Below are 17,450 nucleotides of genomic sequence, written 5' to 3' on the forward strand. Positions count from 1 at the left end.
GACAACTCCAAATCTTCTCAGCCCCTCGTGGCCATGTTTGTGGCCCTTTTGCTCTGTCGCCGGGGGTGGGGGATAGTACCCGGATCCACGGCCTTACATGTAGTACCCCCGGTCTGCAGAGTGGACTTCTCTGGACCACATTGCTGAATGTCTGTCTTTGCATATGCATACCCCCTCTCCAGGAACGACCGCAGCAAGTTACGGGTGGAATGCCCAGGTCATATGCCCCAGATGCGGCGTGCATGACGACGGAGGTTGATTCTCGGATTGCTCTAGGTCCAGCCATGATGGATTGGAGTCCCAGGAAAGGGCTGGGGTTCTCCCTGCATAATTGTCAGGACAGGATCCTGGACATTTTGGGGCCGGATTCCAAGTTGCTTGTGCTTCTAGCATCCGCTAAGGCGGGGGGAGCCCCACTTGCCTCGGCTGAATACAGAGAATTATAGCAACGCAATCACAGTGCTGTCCACAGAACGCAACAAGGTGACTTTACTGAAACTGGTTGATTTGACGGTTTAGGAATCCCGTCCCACAGCTAAGTGCACACTGTTCGGGGATTCCATTTGAGGAAGACCTTGGGTCGGCTATTACGACCTTTATGGCCTTGGATATGGTTCTATCCAACCTTTCTAAGTTTTGTCAGGATATTTATATCGGCAGACATTTTGTGCTATGATAGAAATTAAAAAATGTATATTGTCAGAGGCACTCTGAACAGAGCAGACTCCATTTTGTTATTTTCAAGCTAACAAAAGACACAAGATTTCTATCCTTTCTGTAACGCTAACTACTGAGCTGGGAGCTTAGGAATGTTTGTATATACAAATCAAGTGATAAGAAACGAGAACTGGGGATGGACAGACTGTCTAAATGCTAATGGAATAGAATAAATTCTAAACCCAGACATCTGTGACAGAGAAGATTAAATAATTTAATTTTACTTTCGATGTTGTATAAGGTCCCATTGCAATTTAGAGGTGAAACTTAGTTTACGAACTGTCATATTAGAAATTATAGCAGAATTGCCAGACACATAGTCTAAAGAAAGCCCAAAGAAACTCTTTGAACTGACAGAAAAATTAAATTATAAATAACCATAAAGATAAGCTAAATGACGTCAAAATAGCCACCAGGAAAAGTTAAAGGACCACTCTAGGCACCCAGACCACTTCAGCTTAATGAAGTGGTCTGGGTGCCAGGTCCAGCTAGGGTTAACCAATTGTTTTATAAACATAGCAGTTTCAGAGAAACTGCTATGTTTATCAATTAGTTAAGCCTTCCCCCTAATTCTCTAGTGGCTGTCTCACTGACAGCCGCTAGAGGCGCTTGCGTGATTCTCACTGTGAAAATCACAGTGAGAGCACGCAAGTGTCCATAGGAAAGCATTATGAATGCTTTCCTATGTGACCGGCTGAATGCGCGCGCAGCTCTTGCCGCGCGTGCGCATTCAGCCGACGGGGAGGAACGGAGGCGGAGAGGAGGAGGAGAGCTCCCCGCCCAGCGCTGGAAAAAGGTAAGTTTTTACCCCTTTCCCCTTTCCAGAGCCGGGCGGGAGGGGGTCCCTGAGGGTGGGGGCACCCTCAGGGCACTCTAGTGCCAGGAAAACGAGTATGCTTTCCTGGCACTAGAGTGGTCCTTTAACTCTTTCCTGGATAGGTATGTTTAGTGGGACGAGACTGCCCTCTATAGACCAAATATTTAAATTGCTATCTGGAAGGTAACCACACCTCCAGTTTTCTATTGGTCTATCACCTAGTGACAAACAGAGAATTTTTCCCTTTAAAAAAAAAAAAAAAAAAAAAAGTTAGGACAAAGGGAAGAGAGAGAGGGAGGCGAAGGAAAAAAAGAGTTAGCAGTCGGGGGAAAAAGTCAGAGTCGGAAGCAGGCTAAGAAAGAAAAGCAGAGTCAGAGCGAGAAAGAAACATTTCTTGACACTTAGCTACCTGAGAACATCTGATGAGAACATCTCTTCAACTGGTAATTATACTGGTTTCATTTAATTAATCTAAATTAATTAAAAATGTTCTAATAGCATGATCTATGACTGGATAAATCACGATCAGATTTCGATATTTAGAAATCTTAGTTAACTAAGAAGTATATAGTTATAACCATTCCATTCTGCAGATGGAATTAGAATAATTATGTATTTATGTGATTTATCACATGTTAGCATATCGTGATATTTATCCAGATGTATTGATTTGCTCTAAAATAAGATAAAATATATGTTTAGGCAAGTTAAAATTCAGCTTATGGAACATGGTAGATTACGCTTATTGGATGGTTCCAGGAAATGACTAATGAGCTGTTATTTTATTTAAAATTACATGAGAATAGATCTTAATTACCTAGGAGGTCTAGCCAGCATTGAAAGGGTTATTCTAACTGTTAGCTAAAGTTTTTATGGCCTTATGCTGCAAGCTGTGTGAAAGAAAGTGTCTCTGTGAAGCCCATCATAAATCATTGTCTTGACAATTGCTATGTTAACCATTGGAATGTGTATTGCCATTGTATTGCATACTCATGTTATACTGAATATTCATTGATTATTGTCACGCATGTTACATATTATTATTATCTAATTTGTCACAATAAATTGTATCTATTTTTATAACAAATTGTGATTTTATTTATATGGAATACATTTCACTTACACGATAACGATCTTTGGGATCTGAGAATTGAAATAGTGGGCAATTCTCAACTGTTTACTATTATTATCCCATAAATATCCCCACAGTTTTTCTGAACCCTAGGTTTTCGCTGGGACCGGGAGATCTAGGAGCCGTCAACCCGGCTGAGGATTTGGTGGCCATGACGGGCCCACAATGATTCCTATGATGCACCGCAACCCTTTTGGATTGAAGGCCACCACCTTTCTTCCCAATTAAGTGTGGGGGGCAAGCAAGCTCTGTTTGCAAATGCATGGGGCTCAATCACTACTGCTGCAGAGGTATTGTGCACAGGGTTTATTCCCCTCGACCGGATTACGACCCCGCCAAGCACAGCCCCCTCCTTCTTTGGAAATTACGGGATTCTGGTCCAAGCGGGCGATTCAAGAGGTCCCATTCGGGGCTCCAGGATTCACAAGTCATTTGTCACGGTTATAAAAAAGGCGAAGACGTCCGCCTGGTGTTACGCCTTCTTACTATATCGGCACCTCAAAATGGAGGGAATTCACTTCTTCCGGAATCTGCTACAACCGTGATTGGATGGTCATACTGGACCTCAAGGATGCATACTTGATTGTCCCCATAGCAGTTGAGTGCAGGGATCTGTTGCACTTCACATGGCGAAGGCGGCGATGGAAATTGACTTATCTACCCTTCGGATTTTCATCAGCTCCCTGGTGTTTCACAACAATCATGAAGCCAGTGGTAGCCTTCCTCGGTGCACGGAGAGTTCGGTTGATTACCTGCCCGGTTGACGTCCTGCTCATATTCTCCTCACCCGAGCAACTCCTCTGTCACTTGCAGTGGAACGTACACCTACTTGAGGATCAGGATTTTTCCTCCTAAGGAAAAATCTATTGTGACCCCGGTGGAAAAGGTAGAATTTCTGGGGTTCGAAGTCGACTTGATGCCCCAGTTTCTATTGCTTCCGGAAGCGAGGTTGAGGGCCATTAAAAAGGAAATCATACGCACCCTCCGGGCTACGTCCCTCTCCATACGTCAGTTGGTAAAAGTTATAGGTGTCCTGGCATCATCGATCCACGCGATCTTCCCGGGACCCCTGCACTACCAGGCTCTGCAACGATTGGGGGCTCCTAACTAAGAACAAGTCATTCTTACGATTCCAAACTGCTGTTGGACGTGAAATCACGGAACGACTTGGAGTGGTGGCTCGGCGACATGGAAGCATGGAACGGTTGGGCGGAACTGCCCCGGACATGATTATAGACTCGGATGCCGGCCTACATGGCCAGGGAAGACGCTGTGGGATTGTTTTCCATGGGTGTCAGATGGTTAACGGACGACTCCAAACTCAACATCGATTGTTTGGTATTGCTGACGAGGTCCTTCGCCAATCGCAGCTTTTCTCAAATATGGGGAAGTTTGTTGTCCGCATGGACAATGTGTCAGCGATACGTTACGTCACTTACATGGGTGGCACACAGTCCATACAGTTGGCGAAACTAGCACAGGACCTCTTCGAACTTCAGACATCTGATACAATTGTGGGGACCACTGGATGTGGATTTGTTCTCATTCAGGCTGACCACTCATCTAACCCGATATTGCAGTTGACATCCGGACCCCACAGTGTTGAAGGTGGATGCCTTCCTACTGATGTGGCAGCTATCCTGTCACTATGCCTAACCTCCGTTCAACCTTCTCTCCCGGACACCGTCTTAACTGTGCAAACACAAATGTTTTCTCTGGCGATAGTGGTCCCAATGTGGCAAACACAACCTTGATTTTTCTTCGACCTCTGGACATGTTTTGGATTTCCCACATCTGATACCAATGACACCAGATTTGCTTCTGGATCCGGATGGGAAGTCATGCAACTTGAAAACGTTCCACAATCAACGCCTTGACGACACCTGGGCCTAAAGCGGTCTATCGTTCCGCATGGCGCTCATGGGCTGATTGATGCATGGTATGGTCACTGGAGCCAGTTTTTCAGAGGTATTGAAAAACATCATATTCGCTACAACCCCAGGAGCATGATACTTATGGTTTGGGATGTCAACGTGGTTTGGAACTTCTTGGACTCCTGGTCGAAGAAGGATGAATTGCCCCTGACACACCTGTCTGGGAAGTTACTTATGCTCCTTTTTTTGTTCTTCTGTAAGGGGACTTCCAATGTCAGGGTCTTGGACTGAATCGCGATATCCTTCACCACAGAAGGAGTATCGTTCAACATATCTCGTAGGACTAAGTCGGCTGCAAGTCAGTTTCCGGTGGATCAGAGACCTCCTATCTTTGACAGGGATTGATACTTTGATGTTTCATCTCATTTGGTTACGGGTGCCATGTTCTCTTAGGTTTCCAGGATGATTTGTCGCCTTGATGATGTATTTAAAGAGGCGGTTTGGTCTCACGAATCTACATTTCGGGATATCTATTTCCACCGATTTTTTCTTCTCCGGTTGTGGCTCAGCTTTGAACTAGCATAATAGGAGTCTCCCTGTCATTAATAAAATTCCAAGATTTTACTTCTAAACATGACATAAAGTCATAATTTTATTAATGACACGGAGGAGAGTTTTATTCCCACCCACCCTCCCGGTGGGTTGTCTGATATTAATTGAGGTGTGGTGATATTTCCGCATGGTAAGTGAAGGTAAGGATAATGTGGGATATGCTCCTTGAATGTCATATATGTTGTTACCTTTCATGATTCTATGCTTTGTGCATATGGCGTGTTGGCTTGCCTTAATATGCTGATGGGTCCTGAGGTTGGATTTTACCATATTTTTGTCTTTTTACAGTTTATTGCCAAGGAGGTTGAACCTCCGTGCCATTAATAAAATCATGACTTTACGTCATGTTAATAGTAAAATCTTGGAATTATAGTACCTGAACGGAATGGAATGGCTATGCTAGGTGCACATGAAACATTTCCTCATAGGAACAGTTACGCTCTTACATAAGGTTATAGAGGAAGGAATGATATTTCTCTGATGTTTCTTATTTTCCTTCAGGAAATGGTTTCCCATAGGAAAGCATTGCATTGGCTGAGATTGTCAAGGAGGTAGATCAGGGGCAGAGCCAGCACAAGCCAAACACAGCCCTGGCCAATCATAATTTCCTTATAGAGATGCACTGAATCGATGAATCTCTGTGAGGAAAGTTCAGTGTCTCCATGCAGAGGGTGGAGACACTGAATGTCAGTGTCACATTGTACAGCACTGGCCCAGTAAGCACCTCTAGTAGCCATCTGAGGAGTGGCCACTGGAGGTATCCCTAGGCTGTAATATAAACACTGCAGGGAATAATTACACTCATCAGAACAAATACAATTAGCTGTAGTTGTTCTGGTGACTATAGTGTGTCTTTAAATAGCATGAAAAGATGGCAATGCCAGCTTAATATTACAGTAATTAACAGCTCCAGACATTACCTGCAATAACTGGGTGCCTATATAATCATCTAAAATATTTTAAGGTAACCTTAGGGTTAAGAGCGGAGGGAATAGGGAGAGAAAGCAATTGCTTGAATGACATAAGTAACAGGTTATCATGAAGCCATACAGAGATATGCTTTGTTTACAGAGAAGCTTTGCACCTATATTAAGTGTGCTGCAAATCTCCCTACAGGGAGGTGGCAATGGCACGTTGCTAGGATGCAGTGCAATGAAAGTAGCCATTTCAAGTCAAGAGACGGCCAGTCTCCATTACATCACACAAATATCTGTCATATACAAACAATTTGAATCTCATCACTAATAGAATCTCAAGTAAAACTTCCCATGGAAACAAGACTAAAACTTGTGTGATTTAAAACAGGATCAAAACTAGCTTCAAGTTCCATGGGATTACAAAAACATGTTTGCAAAAAACACAAACAATCCATCGGCTTTTAGGAATAAATGCAGGATATAAATGCAAGGATCACACACAGTAATCAAACAAAAACAAATAGTATAACACAGCTAAATTCCTACAACTATGCAGAGAGTATATTCAATGGATAACGCTGTGTAAAGATGTATAAATCTTCAACATTTGAGCAGCAAATCTTTTCATCACTTGCTTATAAATACAATCCTCCATGGATAAGACTCCCCACTCTTTGCTCAATGGGGGATTAGCAATAGCAGGGCAGATTTTCTCTCCTTCAGCAAATCCCGCCATGAGATTAATAGCTACTTACTGACCAGAACCAGTTTGGCTGGATGCCTCTGTGTGCTTTGTTTCCTACATTGTGTGCGCTCTACATACATCCCTCTTTCCAAACAAACTTATAGATACAAAAAGTGGTTTATAATAGCCAAAGATGCCTATTTATAGAATAAAAATAAAAACACATGCACACTTTACAACAAATATATCTTTTGGTAGTAAAGTGTGCATGTGTTTTTTATTTTATATATAGGAGTCTTAGCTATTATAACTACAATAGTTATAGCGCTTCATTTGTCTATATAGCTACCTAGTATGCATGGACACTGCTTGTATACTATGTGCTTCCACATTTGTGACAGCAGTTCAGGGAATGTCCTTTCCTGGCTCACACAGAAAGCAAGCTCCATAAAGAAATGGGATGCTCAAATGGTTATTGGCCTACATAACCCTGACCTAAATCCCTTGGCCCAGCATTAATGCTCAACCTCATCCATGCACGTTTAGCTGAAAAGAACCTGATTTCTGAAGCAATGTTTTGATATCAAGTAGAGCCCCTTCTCATGCGTGTGGATACTTTAAAGCCATTAGCAGGGCCAATCCCATAATGATGCCTATAATTCTGGAATGAAATAATCAAGTAGCCATCTGCATCCCTTTAGCCACCTAGTGCAGTTATCAACATTTCACATAAGTATTCTAAATAATATCTCAACCCTTAATCAAACCCTATTTCCCTGAGCATCATTTAAAAAAAAGTTGTTGTTTTTTTAAAATAAAAATTACAAATGTACAGATGTTCTAGGTTTCTTATGTTTGGGATCTGGCAGGTTGCAAACCTTGAGCCTTCAAGATTCTGACCTTATATTCGTATGCATCACTGAATGCATTGAAACTGAACTAAGACATTTGAAGAGCTGTATATCAACTATCAAAATCTTGGTGTGTTCCTGTTACAAAACATACATTGACACTGCCAAAGGGACACTACACGAGCAAGAACCTTCTTACTTTGGCTCTTATTCAGACTCCCACGATTGATCAGTCCTAATGTGTGCCTAATATTCAGGGTTTTGTGCTACTTGGTTACCCAATACTCTGTTAGCTGAGAGTTTTAATCTTTATATTAGAGTTTCCTAAAAAGAAATATACTATTATATATGAATCAATCACTCATTTTGTACACAGATAGTGTTAATACACAAAGATTACAAAAGTATCAGTTTTACTTACCCTCGTAGCAGTCCCGCACTGTATCAAAGTAAACATAGTATTGATCGTTTGTAAAGAACAAGAGGCTGAGCCAAGAGTCAAAAGCATATATGGGGACGATGAAGAGGATCCGTACAATGTGTCTCTGCTCATTAGGGCAGCTATAGGATCGTAGGTGCATGTATATCTAGGGAGAATAACAGAAAACTACAGTAAATCCACCTTGTCAAAGAAATTGAATACATTTACATTACATTTAATGTAAATACCTTTTTACAAGAATGGTTTGAAGGGGAGGGGGATGGTCAGCAGTTCTGCTAATTAGTGGAAGAGGTGTATGAACAATGCATCCTGCATTTTGGTGACTCACTTTAACATGCACTTCCGGTAACAGTGCCTAGTTTAAAGGGGGAGCTCAGAGTAATTGAAATGTTGAGTTTCTAGGCACTATGTTTATGTCAAATCATTCAGGAGCCGTTTCACAAAACAAAAACTATCTTAATATTTACACAATATCAGTGTGCCCATAGACTCAAGGCAACTGAACCAGAATATTAAATCGTAGAGTGTCCCTTTAAGCAGTCTGTAACTCTATAAAAATTGGTAATTTCAGATCAACAGAAAGTCGCATGAGCAGTCATTAGTTTGTCCTGAAATTTGTTTTTCCTGGAAACATTCCAATGCTAAGCAGATTTCTTCTGCTCAGGAGGAATTACTTATACGACTCTATATATTTTAACATTTTAATTAAGTGCCAAACGTAGTCCACAGCATTTTACATTGTTGAGTGCAACAAGAAGAAAGGAGTACATTTTTCAGATAAACTGTGATGAGACACCTTCTGAAGCAAAATTAAACACCCTTCAGGAATCTGAATAATTTACGGATTCCTGGCAATGATGCAGGCAATGATCACAACTCTTTGGACCCACCTGCCTTATCTTTTAAAACTTCCCTTCCACATTTATTTAATATTGATCTTATACCTGGTCCCTGCGCATCCACAACCCAGGCTACCCTTATATGTAGACAACATTATGCATATAGCACCAACATATTCCACAGAGCTGGACCGTATGTAAACAAGAAAAATAATTCTAACCAGCTTACAACTTTAAGGGATGAGGGACAAATACAATATGGGAAGTTCGTGAATTAAGTAATCTGTATGTACCTGAAAGGATAGGAGGTGTATTAGGGGAAAGGGAGCACAGCAGATGGGAAAGGGTTGAGGGGGCTTGTAAGGGGTGAGGAGTTAAGGGGAGAGCTTCTCTAAAAGAGGCTTTTGTATAGAAGTATGTATGTTTTTATGGATTTTTTTTTAATAACTGCAGAGACTGGGATTGTAGAATGCGGTGTAGAAGAGTATTTCACAAGGAGGGGGCAACCCTGGAGAAGTCCGGCGGGCTAAAATGTGGGGTGCAGGCGCAAAAAAAGGGACAGTACTAAGCCATTAGCAAAGTGAAAAGGCCACGCTGGAGGAGATGTAAGGAGGGGTATGAGTATGGAGAGTAGGCAAGCATGAGAACTTTGAACTGAATCCTAAATGAAACAGGAAGCAATTGTAGAGATTGACAGAGGTGTGGGTTTTGAGAGTTGCTGGATGTAATGTAGAGGTGTCTAATATCGGTGTTCATTATAGACCATAGAAGGGCAATCTGGGCACCTTTTAGGCCAATAAGCAGAGGGTAATAATCAAGGTGGGAAACAATGAGAGCACGGACAAGTGTCTTAGTTGCGTCCTGAATGAGAAAGGGGTGAATGTGAGAAATGATTTTAAGGTGAAAACAACAGGATTTGGTAAGTATTTTATGTTAAATGGAATAGTAACAGTCCGAGTCAAAGAGCACACCAAGGCAACATACCTGTGTGGTAGAGGTTATGATAGCTCTGCTGACCATAAGCGCAAAAGGTCAGAGACAGAGGATAGGTAGTCTGTGACAGATTCAGCAGATGGGAGGAAAGATCAGGCAAAGAAAGGTACAGGTCATACACTTCTTCAGGAAAGCATGCCGTCTGCCGTCTTACCCCCCCGGTAAGACGGCAGCTAGGCAAAGCATCTTGGTCAAGCAAAGTTTTTTTTTGTTTTGTTTTTTAGAACGCACATGGTTAGTGCATGTTTGACGGGTGAGAAGAAAATGCCAGAGGGAGATTGAAGATTTTAGTCAAAGACAGGGCAGTGCAGAAACACTTACGTGCTAAGCTGAACTTTGGTTTTAGCTAAACAGAATATTTATCAGTCCTGCAGAGACTGGTCATGATATTTGCAAAGGTAGAGAGGATATGCACACACTATCTGTGGAGTACTCCCATCAAGGTACTGCGGCACTGTTGGGCGGTAAGGAAATTTTACCATCAACAAAGATACAAAAGTTGGCAGTAGGTATTTAAAGGTTGACTACCCCCGATTTAGAGCATTGCTAATTTTTTTTGCCATTTATTTTCCAGTTTAAGAGCCCATTTCCTCGTCACAATTGTAAAATGATCTATTAATAGAAATGTCAGTTTGTACCCATTTAAAATGCAAATCTAATTTATGTATCAAGTGACCTTGATTGCATAAATAGAATAATTATTAATACAGCTCTAAATCCATAGAAAGGTTATACATGCTCCTTGCAGTTTAGATCCCAGGGCTCTGTAAAATAGTAATAACACAGGTCTCTGTCGATTTGATTTATTTTCACTTTCCAATTCATTTAATCCCTTCTATCGTTTTCATTCCACCATTCCTTACTTTTATTTTAAAAAAATTATAATTATTTATTTTGGTTGTGTACAATAAAAACAGAGTGAGTCACATGCACTAAATTAATATCAAAGAATATGTACATCAAAAACACTAAGTACAGGTATACATTGGCACATTTTGTTTTTGAGCATTCATTAGAAGAATTCTATGAGGAACACTTTTTAAACAAGAGTTAAAAGAGCGGCTACGCTAGGTTATTTGGTGAGAGAAGGAGTCATGTGCTCGATAGTGGGCCTCCAATTAGGATGTCTGACTCCAGTGATAGTTTTGATAATAGTGGTAATGCGATTACCCTCATTCCTGGTAAGGGGGGGTCATGATTGAGGCCTGCAAGCCAAAAAGCTATAAACTGAAACAGGGGCCTGCAAGCCCACACTGTACTGAAGCATCACTTTCTTTTTGCCATTTTTGCCCGAGACCTACGTGTCTCCTTGTTTATGCTACATGCTTGGCATATATGTTCAATGGCATGCACCAAAAATAATAAAAATTATATTTACAGAAAAAAAAAAATTGTAGATTCACAGGTTTTGCAGATCTCATTCTTACTGCTTTGCTGGCATGACAGGCTGCCTTATTAGCCATTTAAATTTCCAGAATTTTTATTTCACTGAAAGAAATGGGTTAATTGGTTGTTTTTACAAATAGCCTCAATGCAGACTGATTTTTATCAATTACATTTTCAGTCTCACAAGATCACTGTAAGAGAGTTTAACCCACGTCATTTGCTGCACACCTGTTGTCTGTTGCTGGGTGTCAGTTATGTTGCTTTGGTAGCAGCAGTGTGCTACATGGTTAAAACAATAATAATCATCTGTTCGAAGAGCATGTTGATAAAAGATGCAAGCTCAATGGATGAGGGAGGGGGCAACAAAAAAACAACCTAACCACAAATGTAAATTACGCGAGTGAAAACAAAACTCCCCATCACAAAATGTACTGTGTGTCTGGTCAATTTCCAGAGCAGGTTTTGTGTAGATAAAGAACATTTTTAATTTACATTTTCATCTTTATTTACATAAGACATGTATATCAAATTATCCTGCATGCTGCTATGCAAACATTATAGCCAATTCAGAGCAGAGAGTATATGTTTACACAGAGTGCTGATGATCATCATCAAGGTTAAAGTAGCCTAGTAACTGGAGGATTGGATGTCAAATGTACTTCTGCCATAACTTTGTTTAGTACTTGGTACCATTTCCGTCTAATAGCTAGTCGTAATGGGTCCACAGCCACACTACATCCCCTAACCTAGCAGGTTGCAGAGGATTCACGAAGATGCTTGGAATTACCATAACACCCATGATTCCGGGCCTACCTTCCTCTGACATGCCTCAAGAAACATCAGTATCCTCAGGGTCCTCCGAGGGGAGCCCACCTTAAAATGCTGACAAACTTGGAATTCAAGTAAATCACAGCTAGTTGACAAGATGCAAGGAATTTTATTTACTTTCCACTGTTTTAAAATGTATTATTTCTTATAATAATTTTATTAAGCTCTCTCAAACTGCCAGTACATCACATAGGAGACTGTTGCTCAAATAAAGAGATCCTCGCTGGGGCTTCCATCTGTTCACTGTAAACAAGGACACAGACGACCAATGGAAAACCTCTTGAATTGACCACAAAAATGTAGTGTGGAGACAGTGAGCCCTGGACTTTCAGCTACTAATGACTAACCTCTAGAGACCTTCCCTTGTTTCATTTCCCCTTGTATCTTTACACATTCCCGCTCTGTGGAACCAACTAGTAATCATACTTTCTTAGGTGGGGCTGCTATTCTTCTTTACTAATCCCCTTTCTTCTTACCTTAACTTAAGTCTCTGCTACTCTTCTGATGTTCCCCCTTCTTCTCTTTGGCCAAACCTTTTTTTAAATGCACACTTACCATCTCCAGAGATGGAGAGGCGGGCAGCAGGGGGTGCTCCCCTCCCTTGAGAAAATGCTCAACTAAGGTAATATCACAATTATTAAATTCAGACAAGCTGCACATAATGATAAATCTTAATGTAGTGATTATGCAGGAGACACATTTCACCAGGTCTCGTATCCCAGCAAACTGGGGTGACAGCTTTCTCCTCCAGTTTCATGCAGTGGGCCAGACCAGACGCAATGGAGTATATTAATTCATAGGAGGGTCCCTTTTGTTCACAAGACTACATAACACGACAAGGACAGGACATATCTAATGGTTGATGGCCTCATAGGGGAAAAAGTCACACACATTCGGTGGCAAAGTTTTGGAACCTCCTGAACCACAATATCATACTAATTTTAATGTGGCGCTGAATCCCTACTTGAAAAGATCTGGGTCACTCTAGATATTGCCCCCTGAAATCTGTTATGGACACCCATAAACTTTACTATACCTGGAGGGTCCTGAATCCCAAAGCGTGTGACTACACATTTATGATCCACATGATATGTACTCAAGAACAGACTACCTTTTCTGGACTCAGAACTTAAGTATGCTCACATTTATGAGATAATGTGGACGAAAGACGCTATGGTAGAGACACATTTTATAGGTCTAGCCTCAAATGCAGGACACCGCACATGGAGAATGATCAACTCCCTCCTAAGGAATCCAAGTGCCATTTATTGAGTTTTCTGCTGAATTACAAGACTACTTCACAATAATGAGACCCCAGATGGTCTAAATTGACAGTGTGGGACTCTTACAAGCGTGTGATAAGTGGACACTTGATAGCTATAGCTATAGCCTACAAGATGAAATGCCAGCGTGAACAACTTGAACGAGACCTAACAACTAGGTTGCGGTCCTTAGAATGTAGGCAAAAATGTACTAATGACCCTGCAATATTGCTCACCCTGGTGGATATGCGGGGCCAACTAAACATACTGTTACCCTACTGGGCAATGGACTAATCAAAAATATTTTGACAAAGGAAACAAACTGGATACAATCTTGGATAAGTGCTTACATCAGCAAATCAGGTAATGCACAGTGTGCTCCATACGTTTTCTTAATGTTTAAGACTTACTTTAGGTCCCTATAGTTGGGAACCAAGACGTGTCTTAATGTGCCTTCTAGGGCGGGGCGGGGAGGTGTGAGGGAGGGGAAATTAGGTGGTTACCTCTCACAGTGCAGTTTGCCGACCCAGCAGGGGGAGGATATAAAGTATATCAACAGGGAAAATCTAAAACAATTTAAAACCTTTAAAGCACCAGTGCTGGACGGCTTTTCGGTGACTAACTATAAAGATTTAGGGATAGGGTAGATTGGACCTATCTATGGTGGACCCTGGGTCGCTTTGGCATCAGTGGCCATTTTTATGAAGGGAATAAGGTTGCTGGATCTGTGGTGAGGGTGGACAAAGGAATGCCCACTGTTTCCTCTACTTTTCATTTTGGTAATTTGTTTTGTTTTTGTTTTTTCTTTTATTAAACATATACAAAATATGACAGACATTGACAAAATGCTCAGTAGCGATGACATTGGCATGTAAAGAAAGAATACCAAATTGTTAAAATCAGATATTACATGTGACATCTGAGGGATGAATATGGTACATTGAATCATTTACATACCATAATCTTAATCTTGGATATGTGATACAAAGAGCCTTCATTTCGTTTTGTCAAACCTCTAAGTTGAGGTGGCATTCAAGCACCATTACATAGAAGAAAGTCCTGGATTGGTGCATATCCCAGATATCTGTGAGCATGAAGCTGATTGAACCATAAGTGAAACTGTCCCTGAAGAGTGTTTGTTCCTCCTGTCGCTGACCCGGACGTGTATAGAGTGGATTGCCACGTCTGCTCAGAGATTGTGTTTTTCCAAGCATATAACCAGAGAGGTATTATCTATTAACTTAAAGCCTAATGTTAGGAAGATAATGTAAAGTATTTCAATCGTGTCTGTCAAAGACTAGTCCCAAATGGACTAATAACCCTGTGTGCATCTAGTGAGGCTGGAATTGGAGTCTGATCCCTTAAGGGTGAGTAGCTTATGGTCTGAAAGGGGTATTGTTTCAGATTTCTGATGAATAAACACTCCTGATTATCTGGTTGGGTGGTTCCTTTCTAGGAATTGGGTCCACAGACTCCAAGTATTGTTACATATTGTGTATTTGTACGATCGGGAATAAGTTAATTCCTCCATCAAGGGTACAGACTCTACTTAGCTAATCCATTCTCTTACTGATGGGGCCAAAGCGCTTTTCCACATAATCGGGATGAGCAGGTTGGCCGCAGTTATTAGGTGGTGAATGAGTGTGCGCCAGAATTTTGGCATTGGAGTGGGGTACTGAAGGAAGAGGCATGCCTAAGGTGTATTGGTCAGGGTCACTGTAGTGATTGTGTGTACAAGTATGATTATCTAACCCCAGTACTCTCTTATTATTGGGCATGTCCACCATATATGTCCTGTTGTACCTGCATGGGCACCGCATCTCCAGCATGTGTCTGAGGAAGTGGGAAACACGCAATGTATCTGTGCTGGTGTATAATGCCATCGTGATATGCGTTTACAGTGACTCTTGTGAACTTGGTTATTTATGGAACATTTTTCTATTTACGGAAAAAAGGACTTGGGTATCCTTATAGGGAGTGTTTGGAGCAGATAAAGAATTTTAGGGAGAATGTTCATTTTTAGTATGTGTATTCTGCATGGCCATCCAAACTGAGGTTTATCCAAATTTGAAATATCTTTAGATATGGTTTGAAGGAGAGGTACAAAGTTAAGGTCATAGAGGTATTCAAGTTTGCACGGTAAGAGATTTTTGAGTGCATATGTAGTATGAGTTTTAGGGGCATTATTTCACTTTTCGTGAAATTTACTTTGAAGTTTGAGAGATGGTTACATGTTGTGATTTCCTTGATGAGTGGGGCCATGGATGTCGTCGGATTTGTAAGTGTAAAAAGGAGGTCATTCGCGAAAGCATCTACTTTTATATTCTTGTAGTTGTACTTTAATGCCTGTTATATTGGGGTTATCCATCATTCCCTGGAGGAATGGTTCTAGAATGAGTATGAATAGTAATTGGGAGAGTGGGCACCCCTCTCTTGTGCCATTTCGGATGTGGACAGGTTCAGATAGTTGCCCATTGATCTTGAGTTTTGCGCTTGGCCTTGAATAGTGTCTATCCATTGCAGCCAGCGAAGTCCAAATCCCATTGCCCAGAGAGTTGCCTGCAGCAGGGACCAGTCCACCCTGTTGAACGCCTTTTCTGAGTCGACTGATAGGAGTAAGCTTTCAGTTGGTCTGGCTTTGGAGAGGTGTATGAGGCTTGGTGGTGGTGGTGTTTTTCGCCTCTCGTTCTGGCACAAAACCTGTCTGGTCTGGGTGGACTAGTCCCTGCAGCAGAAGACATAGATGGGTAGCCAGTATTTTTGTAAAAATATTTAGGTCTAGATTTATCAACAAGATGGGGCGGTAGCTCCCACACATCATTAGGTTTTTGCCTGGTTTGGGCTGCTGTGTAATATGCGCCTCCAGCGCAGAATTTGGAATGGAAGTTCTTGTGGATAGGGAGTTAAACGCCTTAAGGAAGGGTTGTTTGAGTGTGTGCAGTAACGTTTTGAAGTATTTAGCTGTAAAGCCATCTGGTCCTGGGCTTTTGCCCAATGGAAGCCCTTTGACAGCCTGATAGAATTCCTCCTCCACAATGGGACTGTCTAGAGTGTGTAGGACATTGTCAGGAATGGTCTGTTTTATTCTGAGAGGAAACTTTCAATTTCCTGTTGTGAGGGTGGCGATATAGGTGGATTGCCTAGAATTTTGTAGGGCTTTGGCCAATAATTTTCCACATTTCCCTCCCTGGGAATAATATTGGTGTCTGGAAAGCCTCAGTTTCCGGGCAATTTGTGCATTTAAGAGTTGCTGAAGTTCTGTTCTTTTGAGAGTTAATAGTTTGTGGAGTTAAGTCCGCATCGAGCTTGTGTGTGTTTTCAAGGCCTCTAATTTCATCCGTGAGTGAGTCTACTCTACTTTCTCACTGTAACTTACGTTTGGAAGCCAGGGCAATCATATGGCCTCTAATGACACATTTATGTGCCTCCCGCGTGATTGTGATATGGAGGGGGTAGAGTTCTCCTTAAAGTAATGTTGTAGGGTGTCCTTGAATTGGGAGATAACAACCTTGTTATTTAGGAGCATATCATTTAGTTTCTATTGAAACGTTTTGATGGGGAGGGATGGGATTTTAATGGCAAGAGACAGGGGTGCATGGTCCGACCACGTGATCGGACGGTATGTACTATATTCAATTAGGTGTAAAAACCTTTGTTGTAGAAAGAACATATCTATCCTAGAATATGTTTTAGTAGCTGCGGAGTTATAAGAGCAGTCCCTTGAGTAAGGGTGGGCAGTTCGCCATGCATCATATAAGTGAGCAGAGTCTAACAATGCGTTAAGTCTTTTTCTAGTGGACGCCGCATATGTGGAGGTGAGGGAAGTTGTGTCGTGTTAAGGTCACCTCCTAAAATGAAGATACCTTCAGTGAATTGTTCTATTTTTCTGATACATTTTCTAAAAGTGAGGCCCTGCTTCTGTTCGGTAGATCTAAATTGGTGATACGAGAGAGAATCGGGAGGATGGTCAAGTTTCCAGATTAATCACTCCAAATGCAAAGCTCTAAATTTTAATTTGCCCTCATCCCTAGTTACCCATTTGGAGAGGACCTATCCATTCAAGTGGCGAACAGACTCCATCACCTCCTTCTGGAT

The 17,450-nt window shown here is 41.5% G+C and overlaps 1 protein-coding gene across 4 annotated transcripts in view; it reads right to left on the bottom strand.

Moving 5' to 3' along the window:
• Positions 1–17,450, bottom strand: part of TMEM184B (transmembrane protein 184B) — an 86,981-nt gene that overhangs the window by 36,306 nt on the left and 33,225 nt on the right. For all 4 annotated transcript variants that reach the window (XM_063426440.1, XM_063426438.1, XM_063426439.1 and 1 more), the window contains exon 4: positions 8,027–8,192. In XM_063426440.1, the coding sequence (XP_063282510.1) occupies positions 8,027–8,192 (166 nt within the window). The remainder of the gene's footprint in view (positions 1–8,026; positions 8,193–17,450) is intronic.

Source organism: Pelobates fuscus, chromosome 7, assembly GCF_036172605.1.
Source record: "Pelobates fuscus isolate aPelFus1 chromosome 7, aPelFus1.pri, whole genome shotgun sequence".
Taxonomy (NCBI): domain Eukaryota; kingdom Metazoa; phylum Chordata; class Amphibia; order Anura; family Pelobatidae; genus Pelobates; species Pelobates fuscus.